The 13,996-nt window shown below is 40.2% G+C and overlaps 1 protein-coding gene across 1 annotated transcript in view; it reads right to left on the bottom strand.

The window, feature by feature from the left end:
* The window catches only part of LOC121282793 (lissencephaly-1 homolog), a 107,134-nt gene that overhangs the window by 51,960 nt on the left and 41,178 nt on the right, over positions 1 to 13,996 (bottom strand). Inside the window, exons 3-4 of the mRNA XM_041196594.1 lie at positions 3,763 to 3,847; positions 1,008 to 1,082 (exon numbers count right to left, since the gene is read on the bottom strand). Coding sequence (XP_041052528.1) covers positions 1,008 to 1,082; positions 3,763 to 3,847 — 160 coding nt within the window. The remainder of the gene's footprint in view (positions 1 to 1,007; positions 1,083 to 3,762; positions 3,848 to 13,996) is intronic.

Here is a 13,996-nt window from a genome sequence, read left to right as displayed (position 1 = left end):
ACTTACTTGGAGTTTTTTTTTTTGAGGTCAGAGAAGGTTGATAAATGAAACGCTTTTGATGTGTGGTGTATATAGATTTTCAAAAGGCATTTGATATAGTGTCACACGACAGACGTGTGAGCAAATGGAATAAAAGGGAGAGTAGACACTTGCATAAGAAATAGGCTGAGTGACAGGAAACAGTGACAAATGGATGTTTTTCAGATTGGAGGAAGGTTTATAGTGGAGTTCCTCAGGGGTCAGTGTTGGGACCCTTGCTCTTCCTGATATATTAATGACCTAGATTGGTGTACAGGGCATGATTTCAAAATTTGCAGATGACATAAAGTTTGGAAATGTTGTCAACTGTGATGGGGATAGTCTTGAACTTCAAAACGACAGACATATTGGTGGATTGGGCAAACAAATGGCAGATCAAGTTCAATGCAGAGAAGGTGATTCGTTTTGGCAAGAAAGAAATGGTGGACAGTATAAAATAAAGGGAGAGCCTCTAAAGGACGTGCAGGTACAGAGGGGCCTTGGTGTATATGTACAAAGGTCATTGAAGATGACAGGGCATGTTGAGAGAGTTGATAAAGCATATAGTATCTTAGGCTTTATTAATAGGGACATTGAGTACAAGAGTAAAGTGGTCATGTTAAACTTGCTTAAAACACTACTTCGGTCTCATCTGGAGTTCTGCATCCAGTTCTGGGCATCATACTTGTGGAAGGATGTGAAGGCATTGGAGACAACTGAGAAGATTCATAAGAATGATTCCTGGGATGAAGAACTATAGCTCTGAGGAGACTTCACAGAGGTATTCAAGATCCTGAGGGGTACAGACAGGGTAAAATGAGAAACTGTCCCCGCTCAACAGAACATCAAGAACTAGAGGGCACAGATGGCTATGGGGATAGGGCAGGTGAGTAGGACTAGGTAGAATGCTCTTTCAGAGAACCAGTGCAGGCTCGAAGGGCTGATTGGCCTCCTTCTGCATTGTAAAGATACTGTGATTAGATAGTCACCTTCTTCTGTAGTCTTATCACAGAGGTCCATTTTTTCTCCAGCAGTCCAGCATATTTCTTGTCTAATTCTTCATTCTAGAGAAGAAAAACAAAATTAAAGACAAAGTCAGAAAATTATATTGCAGTTTCAGTGGATAACAAATCTAAATTTTCCTATAATCTTTAGCTCATTTTTAAAAATAGTTAACATCTCAAGTTTTCTGGTTAACTTGACCCAAAATTAACACCTTCGCTTGTCGCTTGGCCTCCTAATCCAAGCAGGTGAAAGAAAAAAATCTCACATCTTGTTCAAGGCGTGTGAATTCTGTAATTGTGGGAACTTCTCTGCTTGGTGTCCATTTACTTGCACATACAGCATGCATCACTTTATTGCCTATCAATGTATTTTTGTGTCTTTTTAAAAATTTATCACAATTTCTGCTTAGAACAACAAACACTTGTCCAGGATCTGAACTTTGAATGCTTTTCATAGCTAAATTTGGACAACATTTTTTATTTTAAAAGGTAACAAAGTTCTAGTTTGGCAATTACAATTTTTTTTTTTTACTGTTTGTGGAACTTTGGTCATGCACATCAACAAAACATAAAATTCTCGATTTAAGAAATGTGTTGACTCTGTTGAAAGCAAAAATGGCTAAAAATTTGTTCAACAAAAAGACTGCGACTGACACACCAGGCATCCAGACCGAGGACAGGTAGGTCTGAAGTATACATGGTGAAGCATAACAGTTTCATACTTGGGTCCAACTTGCACAGGGCATCTGGATGGAAGCCCTCCGTACATGGTATTGAAATCCACATTGGTATTGGAGCCTCAGCAAAAGTTTGTCCGTTGATCATAAAGCCATATTAAAAATATGCCCCACAGGAATGTTTCAATTTTGAATTAAAGTTGCAATATTTTAAGTAGTAACGTGAACTCAAAAGCCATTAAAGTTGTGAGTGCCTATGAGCATGCATAAAACATATTCGATATTTTTTTGTAATAATATAAAGTGCAAGAAACCTGTGCGCAAGATTTGAAAAGGCAATATTATACAAAATTGCATTTCTTTCCCTTGTAACATCATGCAGAGTATCAGCAAAGATCATGGATAAGCATCCAGCTAGCTCATGGCAGAGAATGTGCAGCTTGGGACTCTAATTAGACAACCTTCAACAAACCTTGCTCCAGACAGACAAAGCAAGATAATGTGTGGCTAGGTCACAAACTAAGGAAAATTCTCAAAGGTTGCATAAAAGGTTTCATGGAGCAGGCTAAAACATTTCCCAATCCCCATGTTAGTGTTAATACATTTGTCCTTTGAGCCTTGTTGCCTCTGCTGAGAAGCTATACAGGCATGTGGAGTTTACACAGCTTTTTATACTCTTCTGTTCAGCAAGTATCAGGTAGAGAGATTATTAAAGAATGACACAAAACAGAGCTCCAGACAATTTTATTTTTCACTTGGGTGGACATGTTGGCTTTGGTTTCTGCTGTCACACTGCAAAGATCACCTGGAGGAACTCAAAATAGTGTGGCTGCAATTCAGGTACAGGTCTCTTGGGTGATAACAAAAGATGCCAAATTTTGTCATATCAGGCTGTCTACCAAGATCAGATATCAGGCTGTCTACCAAGGTCAGATATTGCCTTGATTGAAGCCTTTTTCAGAGAAAAAAGAATGTACTGTATGAAATGCCATTTCGCCTGTTATTAAGGTACAAAAATGCAAGATGTAAAACAAAGCAACTTATTTTCTCTTGTTTCACTGAATTTCTAATACAAAGGCTGCAGAAAGTCCCAGTCAGAATGCAAGTCAACAGAAAGCAAGCTCTTCACATCAGCCCACCTGATTTGTGATGTTTCCTTTCCAGCAGAAAAGGTTAGCACATTTGTAGCAGCCAATCCACACTTGCATTTCTCTAGCAATGTTCATCATTGCCTTATATTAAAGAAGCATGGAATAAAAACGGATGCTATACATGAGAGGAAATGTGGCGAGTTCAAAGAGGGACTTTAAGTACAGTTTTCTGAGGTTTTGAAAGAAGGCATAGTGACCTAGGCACCAAGATCCAGAGGATAACAGCATAGATTAAAGTAGCTATCGACAGTGAAGCAGAGGAAAAGCAGCCACCTGGTATTACACCTGTACAAGATGAAATACAGAAATGCAAGTCTGCTGAGGGTCACCAAGGTCATGTGAGGTGAAGCAATGAGGCACGGATTTAAAGTGAGGGTGAAAATTTTGAACTTGCCTTGCTGAGGCACAAGGCTAGGAATGGATGCAAGATGGAAGTATGTAGGGTTTTGTGTGATTGAGGCATACTGAATGAGTTGTGAACTGATGGAAGGTTAAGATGGGAGAAAATTAGACAAGTTAAAGCTCAATATATTGACTGTTTGACCAAGGTTTTGGTACTGGTAGGGGCAGATTTAGACAGACAATGAAGAGAAGCCCCAATAATGAAGCAGATTTGGTGGAAGGTGTTAAGTATAATTGGGCAATACATGAAGATTCTAAGCAACTGGGGCAGCTTGATGGGTAACCGAGCAGATTGTTGGAAACATAGCTGTCCATCACCATATATGTTCTCATTTTTCTGGTATGTGGAAGCTTTTGACAACAATTAAATTGCCTCACCTCGGTGCAACAGTGTTGCATGCTAAGTTACCAAATTCTTTCACACCCTTCAATGGTAAATTGACAGACAACAATTTCTCACACACTTTTAGTATCGACTAAACTTGTGAATAGCAAAGCAATTTGACTTACCATATCTAACTCTGCCTCCTTCTTAAAAACTGAATAAGCCTCTTCATATCCATTAGAGCGAAGATAGTCAGCTATAGCTCGATTTCTGAAAAATAAAGTTGTATTTTAAAAAGCATAAAGATACCATCATTTACTGAGGTTTAAAAACAACTTGTACTTCATAGTGCTTTTCACAACCACCAGATGTCTTATGAAGTGTTTCACAGCCAATTAAGTACTTTTGAAGTGCAGTCATTGTTGTAATGTCGGAAAAGCAACAGCTAATTTTGTGCACAGCAAGCTTCCAAGAACAGCAATGTTATATTGACAAGATAATCAGTTCTATTGTGATGTTGATTGAGAGATAAACGTTAACCAGAACACTGGGATAACTCCCCTGCTCTTCAAAATAATGCTATGGGATATTTTACATCCATTTGAGCAGGCAGATGGGCCTTGGTTTGCTATCTCATCTGAAACACAGCACCTCCAACAGGGCAGCACTCTCTATGTCCTGCAAGTGGAATGTCAGCCTTAATTTTTGTGTCCAGACCTTGAAGTGGAACTTGAACCCAGGACCCTTGTGATTCAGGGACGAGAACGCTACCAACTGAGACACAGCTGACACTCAAGGCAAAAGGAAACATGCGATAATTTGAAGAATGACTATTAAAGAATTTTTCTTGAACCCCAGAACTGTTGAGGCCAAAAGGAACCAGAGATGCAAAAAAAACCTAGCCACTAGAAGCTTGCATCTACATACCATGACACAGAAATCATTTAACAAGCCTTTTACCTTATAAAAAGTTGATGTAGGAGCATTCCTCAACAGCTGTGACAGCGGAAATGTGACAGATACTATTGAGGGCCCTATGACCCACAGTCGAGGAAGAACAGGAAGCAGTAATATTAAAGGTGGCATCACCAGAGCACATACAACGTAGACTGAGAAACTGGGAGAATGAAAGAGTCCTTACAGAAAGTGGAGTGGGAAAGTGTGTAGCTATGGGAGTTGATGGTGTTATGGTAGAAACTGGCTGACAGCCTATCTCCAGAAATAGAGAGAGAAGTCAAAGAAGGGAAGCGAAGAGTTGGAATTGGGCCATGAAGTTATTGCTAGAGAGGAAGTAAAGTTGACGTAATTTTCCAGTTCAGGGCAGGATGAGGAAAGGACACTGATACAATCATAAATGTACTGGACAAAGAGATGGGGGCTGAGGAGACATGAATACAACTGGAATGAAAGGCAGGCATATCAGGATTTTCTGCAATCGAGGACTCCCCTTAGTTGTGTCCGCCTCATTTCCTGAACTTCTGCCTAACTACTTTCCTTCCCAGAGCCACAATGCAGTTTCCCCTTGCCTGCATCGTCGACCCCACCAGCCTCCATATCAATGCTCCCTCTAAACTGTCCAAGCACATTGCAGTTGGGAATTTCTGTGCAGAGGACAAACAGGCCATGCACAAGCAACATTCCCTTTAAAATGCATACATGCATGCCCCTGTGGCAATCTTAAAGCCACTATGCAGTGCAACAAGTGGGTCATGCGCAGCAGAAATTAACTCGGGAACATTGCTCCACATTACATGGACAATCTTCCACCATTTCTATCACCTCAAGTCTGATGTCACGACCAAACATATCTTTTCTCCCCTTTCAGGATTGCTAAGGAACTGCTACTCCATGACACCCTAATTCCTAATCTGCTTTCCTATCACCTGGAACACCACCTCCCCGTGCAAGTGTTGGAGACGCATCACCCCTCCTTTAACCTACCCGTCTTCCCACCATCCTGGACTCCAAACACCCCTTCCAGGTGAAACAGTGATTTATTTGTACCTTGAATTTATTATACTGCAGTCACTTCTCATGACATGGCCTTCTCCACACTGGATAGACCAAACATAGATTCAGTAATTCCTTTGTTCAGTCAACAAGTGTGACCCGAGTTTACAACTGCCTGTCATTTTAATTTTCTGCCTCATTCCATAACTTCTGTTCTTCCCTTATTCCTTCTCCCCTTTACCCCCTCCACTCCTGTACTTCCTTAAAATCTGTTATATCTCAAGTCTTTTCCATTTCTTATGAAAGATCAGTGGCCGGAATAAACAACTGTTTCTCTCGCCACAGGTGCTGCCTGAGTATTTCCAGCATTTTCTCTTTTATATATTTCCAACTTTTGTTGTATTTTGATTTTGTATATTTTCTCAAAATTGGGCAGATTACCAGGTTCCCATAAAATAATCAAAATAGAGGATTTCAAAATAGGGCTATAAGCAATTTGTAATCTATGAAACAGGAGTTGGAAGATAAGAAAGGTGTTTTCTCCTAATCCTGAGAATTTGATTTCTGTGCTGCTTCCAAAGGCTTCATAGTCAATCATTGTTTTTTGCTGTTTACATTCATTCACTCAAGTCTCAAATGATTTGAGGTTGAACAACTTTTAATATTGAAAACTTAGAAACCACATAAGCCAACTGTGTTTTGAGGTAGCATGTTTCATTATGGACTTTAAAATTAAAGACAATATGGTTTTGGAAACTCCCTATAAAAACAACTTGCGCATCCTCATCCCAAGTTTTTTGTCCATTAATTTCACAATGTAGCAAAGTTATGCTTAAATGCTGATGGCACATACAAGGTTAGAAACCTGGTGACTATGGGCATATAGGTGGTGGGGAGTAGCTAACATGAAGGAACGTGTGGAAATTGGATCCTAAAAGTTTGAACGAGATTGAGTGGGGAGGTGGTGGCATAGTGGTACTGTCACTAGACTAGTATTCCAGAGACCCATGGTAATACTTTGGGGACCCGGGTTCCAATCCCACCACCACAAATGGTGAAATTTGAATTCAATAAAAAAATCTGGAATTAAAAAACTCTAGTGGCCGCCACTGTTGATTGCTGTAAAAACCCATTTGGTTCACTGATGTTATTTAGGGAAGGAAATATGTTGTCCTTACCTGGTGTGATTCCAGACCCACAGCAATGTGGTTGAATCTTAAATGCCCTTTGAACAAGGACAATTAGGGATGGGCAAAAAATGCTGGCTAGTGACACCCACATCCCATGAATAAATTAAAAAAATGAAAGATCGTTTCAGCCCCATTCGCATAGCATTCGTATAGAATTCCTCCCCAATCCTACCAGATCCCAACTGCCACTGATCCTTTCTCAGAATTCATTCCTTCTCCACTCCACCCACCAGCACTCCTAGTCCCATAACCACTAATCATGGATCTCAAGAACACACTCAAATTCCACTAGATCCTGGGAATCTCCTCCCAGCAGTGTCAACATCTTTGCCGTGTTCCTCAAAATCCTCCCCCTGCCCAACTCCAGAGTTCTTGGCAACTCCCAAAGCCTGGCAGGCTGCCTCAAAGCACTACTCAACCACAAAACACCCTCCCTCCAAACACTGCCACAATCACCTTAAATGCAACGCTCCTATTCTTATAAAACTATTCCCATAATTGTGGCTTAAGAACATAGGGTGATGAGTAGGATCAAAACTTCTTCAATCACTAGAAAATAAATGTTCTCAAAACTCACATTCTAGTTGAGAATCTGCATAGGTGGAAGCTATTATTAGCCTCTCATTTTAAGTCTGGGCAGTGGTGTAGTAATGGTAGAACTCCCTGCAGGAGCATACTACTAATATAATTTGTCAACAAATTTTATTGAATTCAAATGTTATCTAGTGTTAATTTGAGAGCCTAGAAAATAATTTTAAGTTACAAATGGAATCTCAGTTATCCTGTATTTTCAGGTACAAGTGTGCTGAATTAGATTCAAAAGCGACTTGTCAAAAAAAAAGTCAAATCACTTGAAAAAAGGTTGTTCATACTAGAGCTGTTTCATTTCCAAGTTAACGCTCCATACTGAAAAGAAATGGGATAACACTTCAAAAGCAGTTTAAAACAATATTCACCTATGCTGAAAATATATAGCATCACCTTGCAGAAAATGAAGTCAATTTCAGTTGTCAACAACAATACTTATACAGGAGCTGCAGCCAATCAGGTTACATTATAGATTCTCTCTCTGTGCCTTGGGCCAATTTTACTCCCACTTTGGAAGGTAAACATTCCTTGTTGAGACAGTTTCACAGGACCAAGGCTGCCTTCTGGTAACTCAGTTAAATAACCAGTGTGTGAGAAATGAGCAAAATAAGATAGATAACTGCAGAAGGAGCATCACAACAGAACCTGACTTTGTCCACCAGGTACACACATTCAAGTTGCATTGTGGGGTTGTTAGAAGGCAATCAGGAGTAGAAATCCTCTTTTCTCTCCCCAAATCTTAGGGAAATGAGTAGCCTGGTAGAGGCTCCCACTGAGATTCTGATGCAGATTTTTCCTCAACATCCTTCCTGGTCTGTACAGGTTGGTATTGCCCCTCCCCTCTTTTTACTGCAGAACAGTATGCTCTTTTCATGTGACAATTTTGTAAGTTTGCTCCCAATTCCAGTCTGGATCAGGCCCCCTCCCATAACTCTTCTTTCAGTACATGGATAACCATATCGATGCTACTTCATGCTCTCGTCTGGACCTGGAAAAATTCAGCAATTTTGCTTCCAATTTCCACCCCTCTCACCTTCACATGGTCCTTCTCCAACACTTCTCTTTCCTTCCTTGATCTGTCTCTATTTCTAGTGATACAGTTGACCAATATTCATTACAAGCCCGCCCAAACTACCTTGACTACAGCTTCTCACACCCTGCTTCCTCGAAGGACTCCATCCCATTCTCAGTTTCTCCACCATCTTCCAAAATGGTACTTCTGACATGTCTTCCTTTTTCCTTAACCTACAGACCCCCGCCACTGTGGTTGACAGGGCCCTCAACTGTGTCCGGCCCATCACCTGCACCTCTGCCCTCACCCCTTCTCCTCCCTCCCAGAACCATGATAGGGTCCCCCTTGTCTCCACTTTTCACCCCACCAGCCTCCGCATTCAAAGGATCATCCTCTACCATTTCCAACATGATGCCACCATCAAATACATCTTCCCCTCACCCCAAGTCAGCATTCCATAGGGACCGTTCCCTCTGTCACACCCTGGTCCATTCCTCCATCACTCCCAACTCCTCATCGCCTTTCTATGGCATTGCAGAAGGTGCAACACCTGCCCCTTTACGTCCTCCCTTCACTTGCACCTCCTTCAAATTGGTCTACAGTATTAGCCGCTCTCAATGCGATCTCCTCTACAATGGGGAGACTAAACAGACTGGGTGATCGCTTTGCAAAACACCTTTGCTCAGTCCACAAACATGACCCAAGTCTTCCTGCCTTTTCAACACACCATCTTGGTCTCATGCCCACATGTCTATCTTTGGATTACTGCAATGTTCCAGTGAAGCTCAAAGCAATCTGGAGGAACAGCACCTCATCTTCTGACTAGGCACTTTACAGTCTTCTGGGCTTAACATTGAGTTCAGCAACTTCAGACCATGAACTCTCGCCTCCATCTTGACCCTTTTTAATCCTATTTTTATTTATTTTGTTTTTTCATTTCATTCTTTTATTTATTTGTTCGTTTTTAAAATAATTTCCCTCCCAAACCCCTTCCCCCCTCACAGGGCCATCCGTCACTTGTTTCTATATTGTGCTTTCAGAGCACTGACCCCTCATTCTGCTCTTAACACCTTCTGCTATCTTACCTTTTTGCCACCATCAGCACCTTCTTTATTCTTTACCACTATCATTAACACTCCTTTTGTCTGGTTTCCATGGCACATTTGTCAATCTCTCCTTAGCTGTCACCTATCCCTGACCTTGCATCTTGCTCCACTCCCTCAAACTGTATAAAATCCATCACATCACATTTCTACTCTTAAGCTCTGAAGAAGTCATACAGGCTCTAAACGTTAACTGTTTCTCTCTGAAGCACCTCGTGATCCATGTGTAAAAGTTGAATATGATTGCACTTTTTGTGATGGCCATTTAGAAATTTTTTGTAATGTTCTTTCATATATTTTATGATTAAAGTATATTTTTCCAAACAAAAACTCTCTCTCTACAGATGTTGCAGACTTGAGTTTTTCTAGCATTTTCTGTTTTTATCCCAAATGTAAATGTTTAGATTTTTAACAGTCTCTCAAGGTCTGAGCAAATTAAGCCATTCAACAGTCTAGCCAATATTTCCCAACTTCTTTCTCATTAGGGCTGGAAGCTCTTCAGTAATGCAGAGGATGCTTTTTTCCTCTTCAATTTCTAATGCAAAGCACATTTGCAAGTTAGTCAGCAATTCTGCAACTTTCTTCCAGCAATGGGTGTGGCATCATTCCACAACAACAAAGCAGTTGATGTGTTGAGTGCTTACAATTACGACACTAGCACCTAAAGCCAATCAATGCTCAGTTTTATTAAATGTTGTTACGGACATCATAGTTCCCCCATTCAATGATCTGTACTTTAAACTCAAAATTAAAAATCAGAAGATAGTCAGAGGTACAATTATGGTCAATTATGATAGGATATTGTTACTGCTGCACTGCAGCCTGAACGCTGATGTATGGTTTAAAATGGTGAAAGTAGATTCCGTAATTGATTTTTTTCCCAAAACCTGAAAGCAGCTTCATACATTGCAAATGGATTTTTTTAACACCAAGACAAGGTTAATGATACAGCTCACTCTCCTTCCCTTGGTTATGCATTACACAAACTGTAAAATATACAGACACCTGTTGCAAATATTTGATTTCATAAGTCAGGTATTTTAAAAATATAACTTTTCATTTAGGAATTGGACTTTTAAAAGCTGAAAATGGAAAACCCAATTGAGAAACGGGTAAACTTCTAAAGTGAGTACAAATTAACCAGGGTTAATTAGTTCAAAGGTGAACCTGCATTTATTTTTCACGGTCAGAGTTGGAAGAACACCTTAAACAATGGATGATTCTCTCAGAGCCTCTTGGTAGGGTCAGGATGCCTCCAGTTATCTCAGTAAAGGATTTAAATTATTCATGCAGTTACCCAGTGAAAAAAACTAAAACTAACTTGTAAACAAGGGAGTCTCCTTGGCGGAACCAGCAAGCCTGGGAAAAGGGCTGTTAACCCCATTACAGTTGGTCAGTAGTCAGCTTGGTTGGAGCTTGGAGAAGGCAGAGGTTTGAATCTGCCAGGAGCTATAAAACTGCTCTGACACCAGGACCAGCAATACAGGAGCTGTGGGAGCAGACTAGAAAATGTAGTCTGTGGCTGTCCAAAGTCAGGACAAGGAGCAGAGAGGTCATTAGGAATCAGAGGTGTTCCTGAATTTTAAATCACTACCAAAGGCAGCAATGAGGCTCAAGTTTGAGCTCAAGATTGCTCAAATATGTGCTTGTGAAGGAGAGTTGAAGGGTCACTTGCCAATAGCTAATGCAAGGATCCCCATGAAATCTCAAATTGCAAAACAGTTGGAATACGAAGGGGAGCGCAAAGTGAATTCTGAAGTGTTATGGCATACCTTGGTTTGGTCCCAGAAGGAGAAATGAATGCACTCTAAAGGAAATTTAAAATAAGAGGACTCTTGGATGAAATTAAAAAGTAGAACAGGGATTGGATTCCAAGTCTTTACAAACTATTGTGCCAAGTTAGTGTGCTTGCTTTGGTTTAATTTTTTCATATTCAGTAAAGTTTGTTCAGTTTAAAATGTGAAATCTTGTGGCACAGTTCTCTCATGTCATCACTGGCAGTTTGAATTTCACTTCAAACATTAACAGTCTCTACAGGGATCCTAACATCTTATAGCTAAACATGTAAATGAACACTTTCTGCTCAACATTTGTGGCAGAAAGTTGTTTTATCGGTCAACAAAGAACATAGTATTTGTATCCGTCAAAAACCAGTCATGTCGAAAAGTTACTGCTTATATGAAAAAATGGGATTAATTAAGCTTCCTTCATTGTGCAGAAGTTAGACACAACCTGGTGCAACACTGAGCTATAAAACACAGGAGTTTGGAGGTGTGGTTGTTGATTGTGTCATTAGTTGCTCTGAGTTATGGAAGGAGGGAATGTCTGGGGAGAGGTTAAAACCAGCCAAGACTCCCAGTACTGATTAAAGTCCCATTACCCCGCTTTCTGAAAGTGCTTCTATGCCGATGTCAGGCAAGAACAGAATCAGGGTCAACTGTAATGGCTTCTCGTAATCTAAATCTATTTCAGTTTACATCTGGCCTCAAAAATGCACCCCAGCGAGAATCAGCATCTTGAGAGAGCTCTCAATATTTTTAAAAGAATTGCCTGGTTTCAAAGTGAACATAAATACTGTATTCAGTGTTTTCATAGAATCATCCAGCATAGAAGTTAAGCAATTTGTCCCATTGTTCCAGCGCCGACTCTTTTAAAAAACTGATTAATCCCATTCCCTTGCTTTGTCCACAAAACCTGCCCCCACCCAGCCACTCCTGATGAACTTCTGGCACTGTTCCATAGTCAATGAAACAGATAGGTACTTGTTCGCATTTCAGTCACTCTATTCAAAAGACTAAACAGGGAGCATTATTCCAGATTTTGAGATTCTTTCTCCTCACCTCTGCTTAATGAGGCATTGAAAAGTTTTGTCTGAAAATAGATAATGAATCTGGCTGCATTGTAATGCTAAATGCTGATGGGGCAGGGGAACGTGTGAGAACAGAACAGACTATTTGTACGTACACTTACATGTTAACAGCCCTGGAGAGTTGGTCCAAAATCAGCAGAGTAGATTTCACTGGTACAAAACCCATGATCATTCCACAAGGATAAATTCGCATGGCAAAAGATATTTACTAGAGCAAAAGTGATCGAAAGACACCATAGAACACCGCAATATTAAAAATTATGTACTGGCCTTATCCATAATCTGCATGAGTCACCTAAACATACATGCTCCCAGGCCTCTGATCATTGACCATGGGGATTTTTTCCACATTACCAGAATTCACAAAATGCAGCAGTTCTGCAAGCTAGCTCAAAACAGGACATAAAACTTGTGAAGGCTGAATATAAGTGGAACTTCATTCAGAAGTAACAGTGCTCGTGGGGGGGTGGTGGGGGCAGCAGGAATCAAAACAACACCCAGAAGTTAAAACTACCAACCAGAGCACTATCAACAGAGTTTCTTTCAACATTTGAGTTGACCTTTTCACTTATGTTTTCAATGTTCCTTAAATTATCTCCCTGGATATGCAGAAACTAAATCGGCATTTAATTTTGCAAAAAGCTCTTGCATGGCCATAAATCGCAGATTCTTGACCTCTAGTTTGGGATTGAAACACTTAATATTTACTGATTTATCCAAAAGAAAATACTTTGAGATTCTGCATCTTCCATATTTAGGGATCAAGCCCAAACTATTTATAGATTACAAAACTCTTTGCTAGGGGAAAATCTGAACACAAGTAATCATCCAGATGCTTGCAAAGACCATGCATTAGCCATCTAGAGCAGAGCTGGCAGAGGCTTATGAGCAAGTAACTCATACTCGAAAGTTGATGATTGGTTTGCGCAAATCTTAATGAGGATGAAGAAATTACATTTTAAAAAGGATAAAGAGCCCTTTAATGGTTCAATGACCAAATTCATGGAAAGACAACATTGTAGGCAGGTGATAGCTTTAAGCAAAAGGGTAAATTATCAGAATTAAAGCCTAAAAGGAGTTAATATTCATGCAACAAATTCTGCATTTTCTACAGAAACCACGACATTGTTGCAAAATTAATAGCAAATGTAGTTCACACTTCAAAATATAACTATTATGCTGTTTGACTGTTAAAAAAGATGTTTAAACATTAATCAGCAATACAAATTTTCAAACATGTATTTGGATATAGTTTCAAGTTAGTCAACTATGCATTCCAAAAGATATTATAAAATAAATGACATCAAAAAGCACTAGTGGATAGTGTATGGAAAACTCAAACTCAATGGATAGCAGAATTTGTGACAACAGCAAGTAACGTGCTGAGTCACTAAATAGCTCAGAGGTGGTTTGTCATCTTGCAAAGGAGAAACATTTTCAAGCTTACTCATCTTAGATTGTGATTCCCAAGAGTGCAGAGTGCCCTTTTTGCTGGAAGATGTGCAAAAGCTGGGATCAGAGAGAAATGGTCATAACTTGCAAGCTTCACAGTGTTGTCTGGGGGGGGGGGGGGGGGGGGGGTGAGGTGTGTGTATGTGTGTCCGGCGGAGGGGTGCCCCAAAGATGCACTGGGGAATCCACTTCTGAAGTTAACAACTAAGGTTTGCACAGCAACTGCTCAGGTGCAACTTCCCCAGGGTTATTGCC

The sequence above is a fragment of the Carcharodon carcharias genome, chromosome 10 (assembly GCF_017639515.1).
Source record: "Carcharodon carcharias isolate sCarCar2 chromosome 10, sCarCar2.pri, whole genome shotgun sequence".
In the NCBI taxonomy this organism is placed as follows: domain Eukaryota; kingdom Metazoa; phylum Chordata; class Chondrichthyes; order Lamniformes; family Lamnidae; genus Carcharodon; species Carcharodon carcharias.
This window is presented reverse-complemented; position numbering and strand designations above follow the sequence as displayed.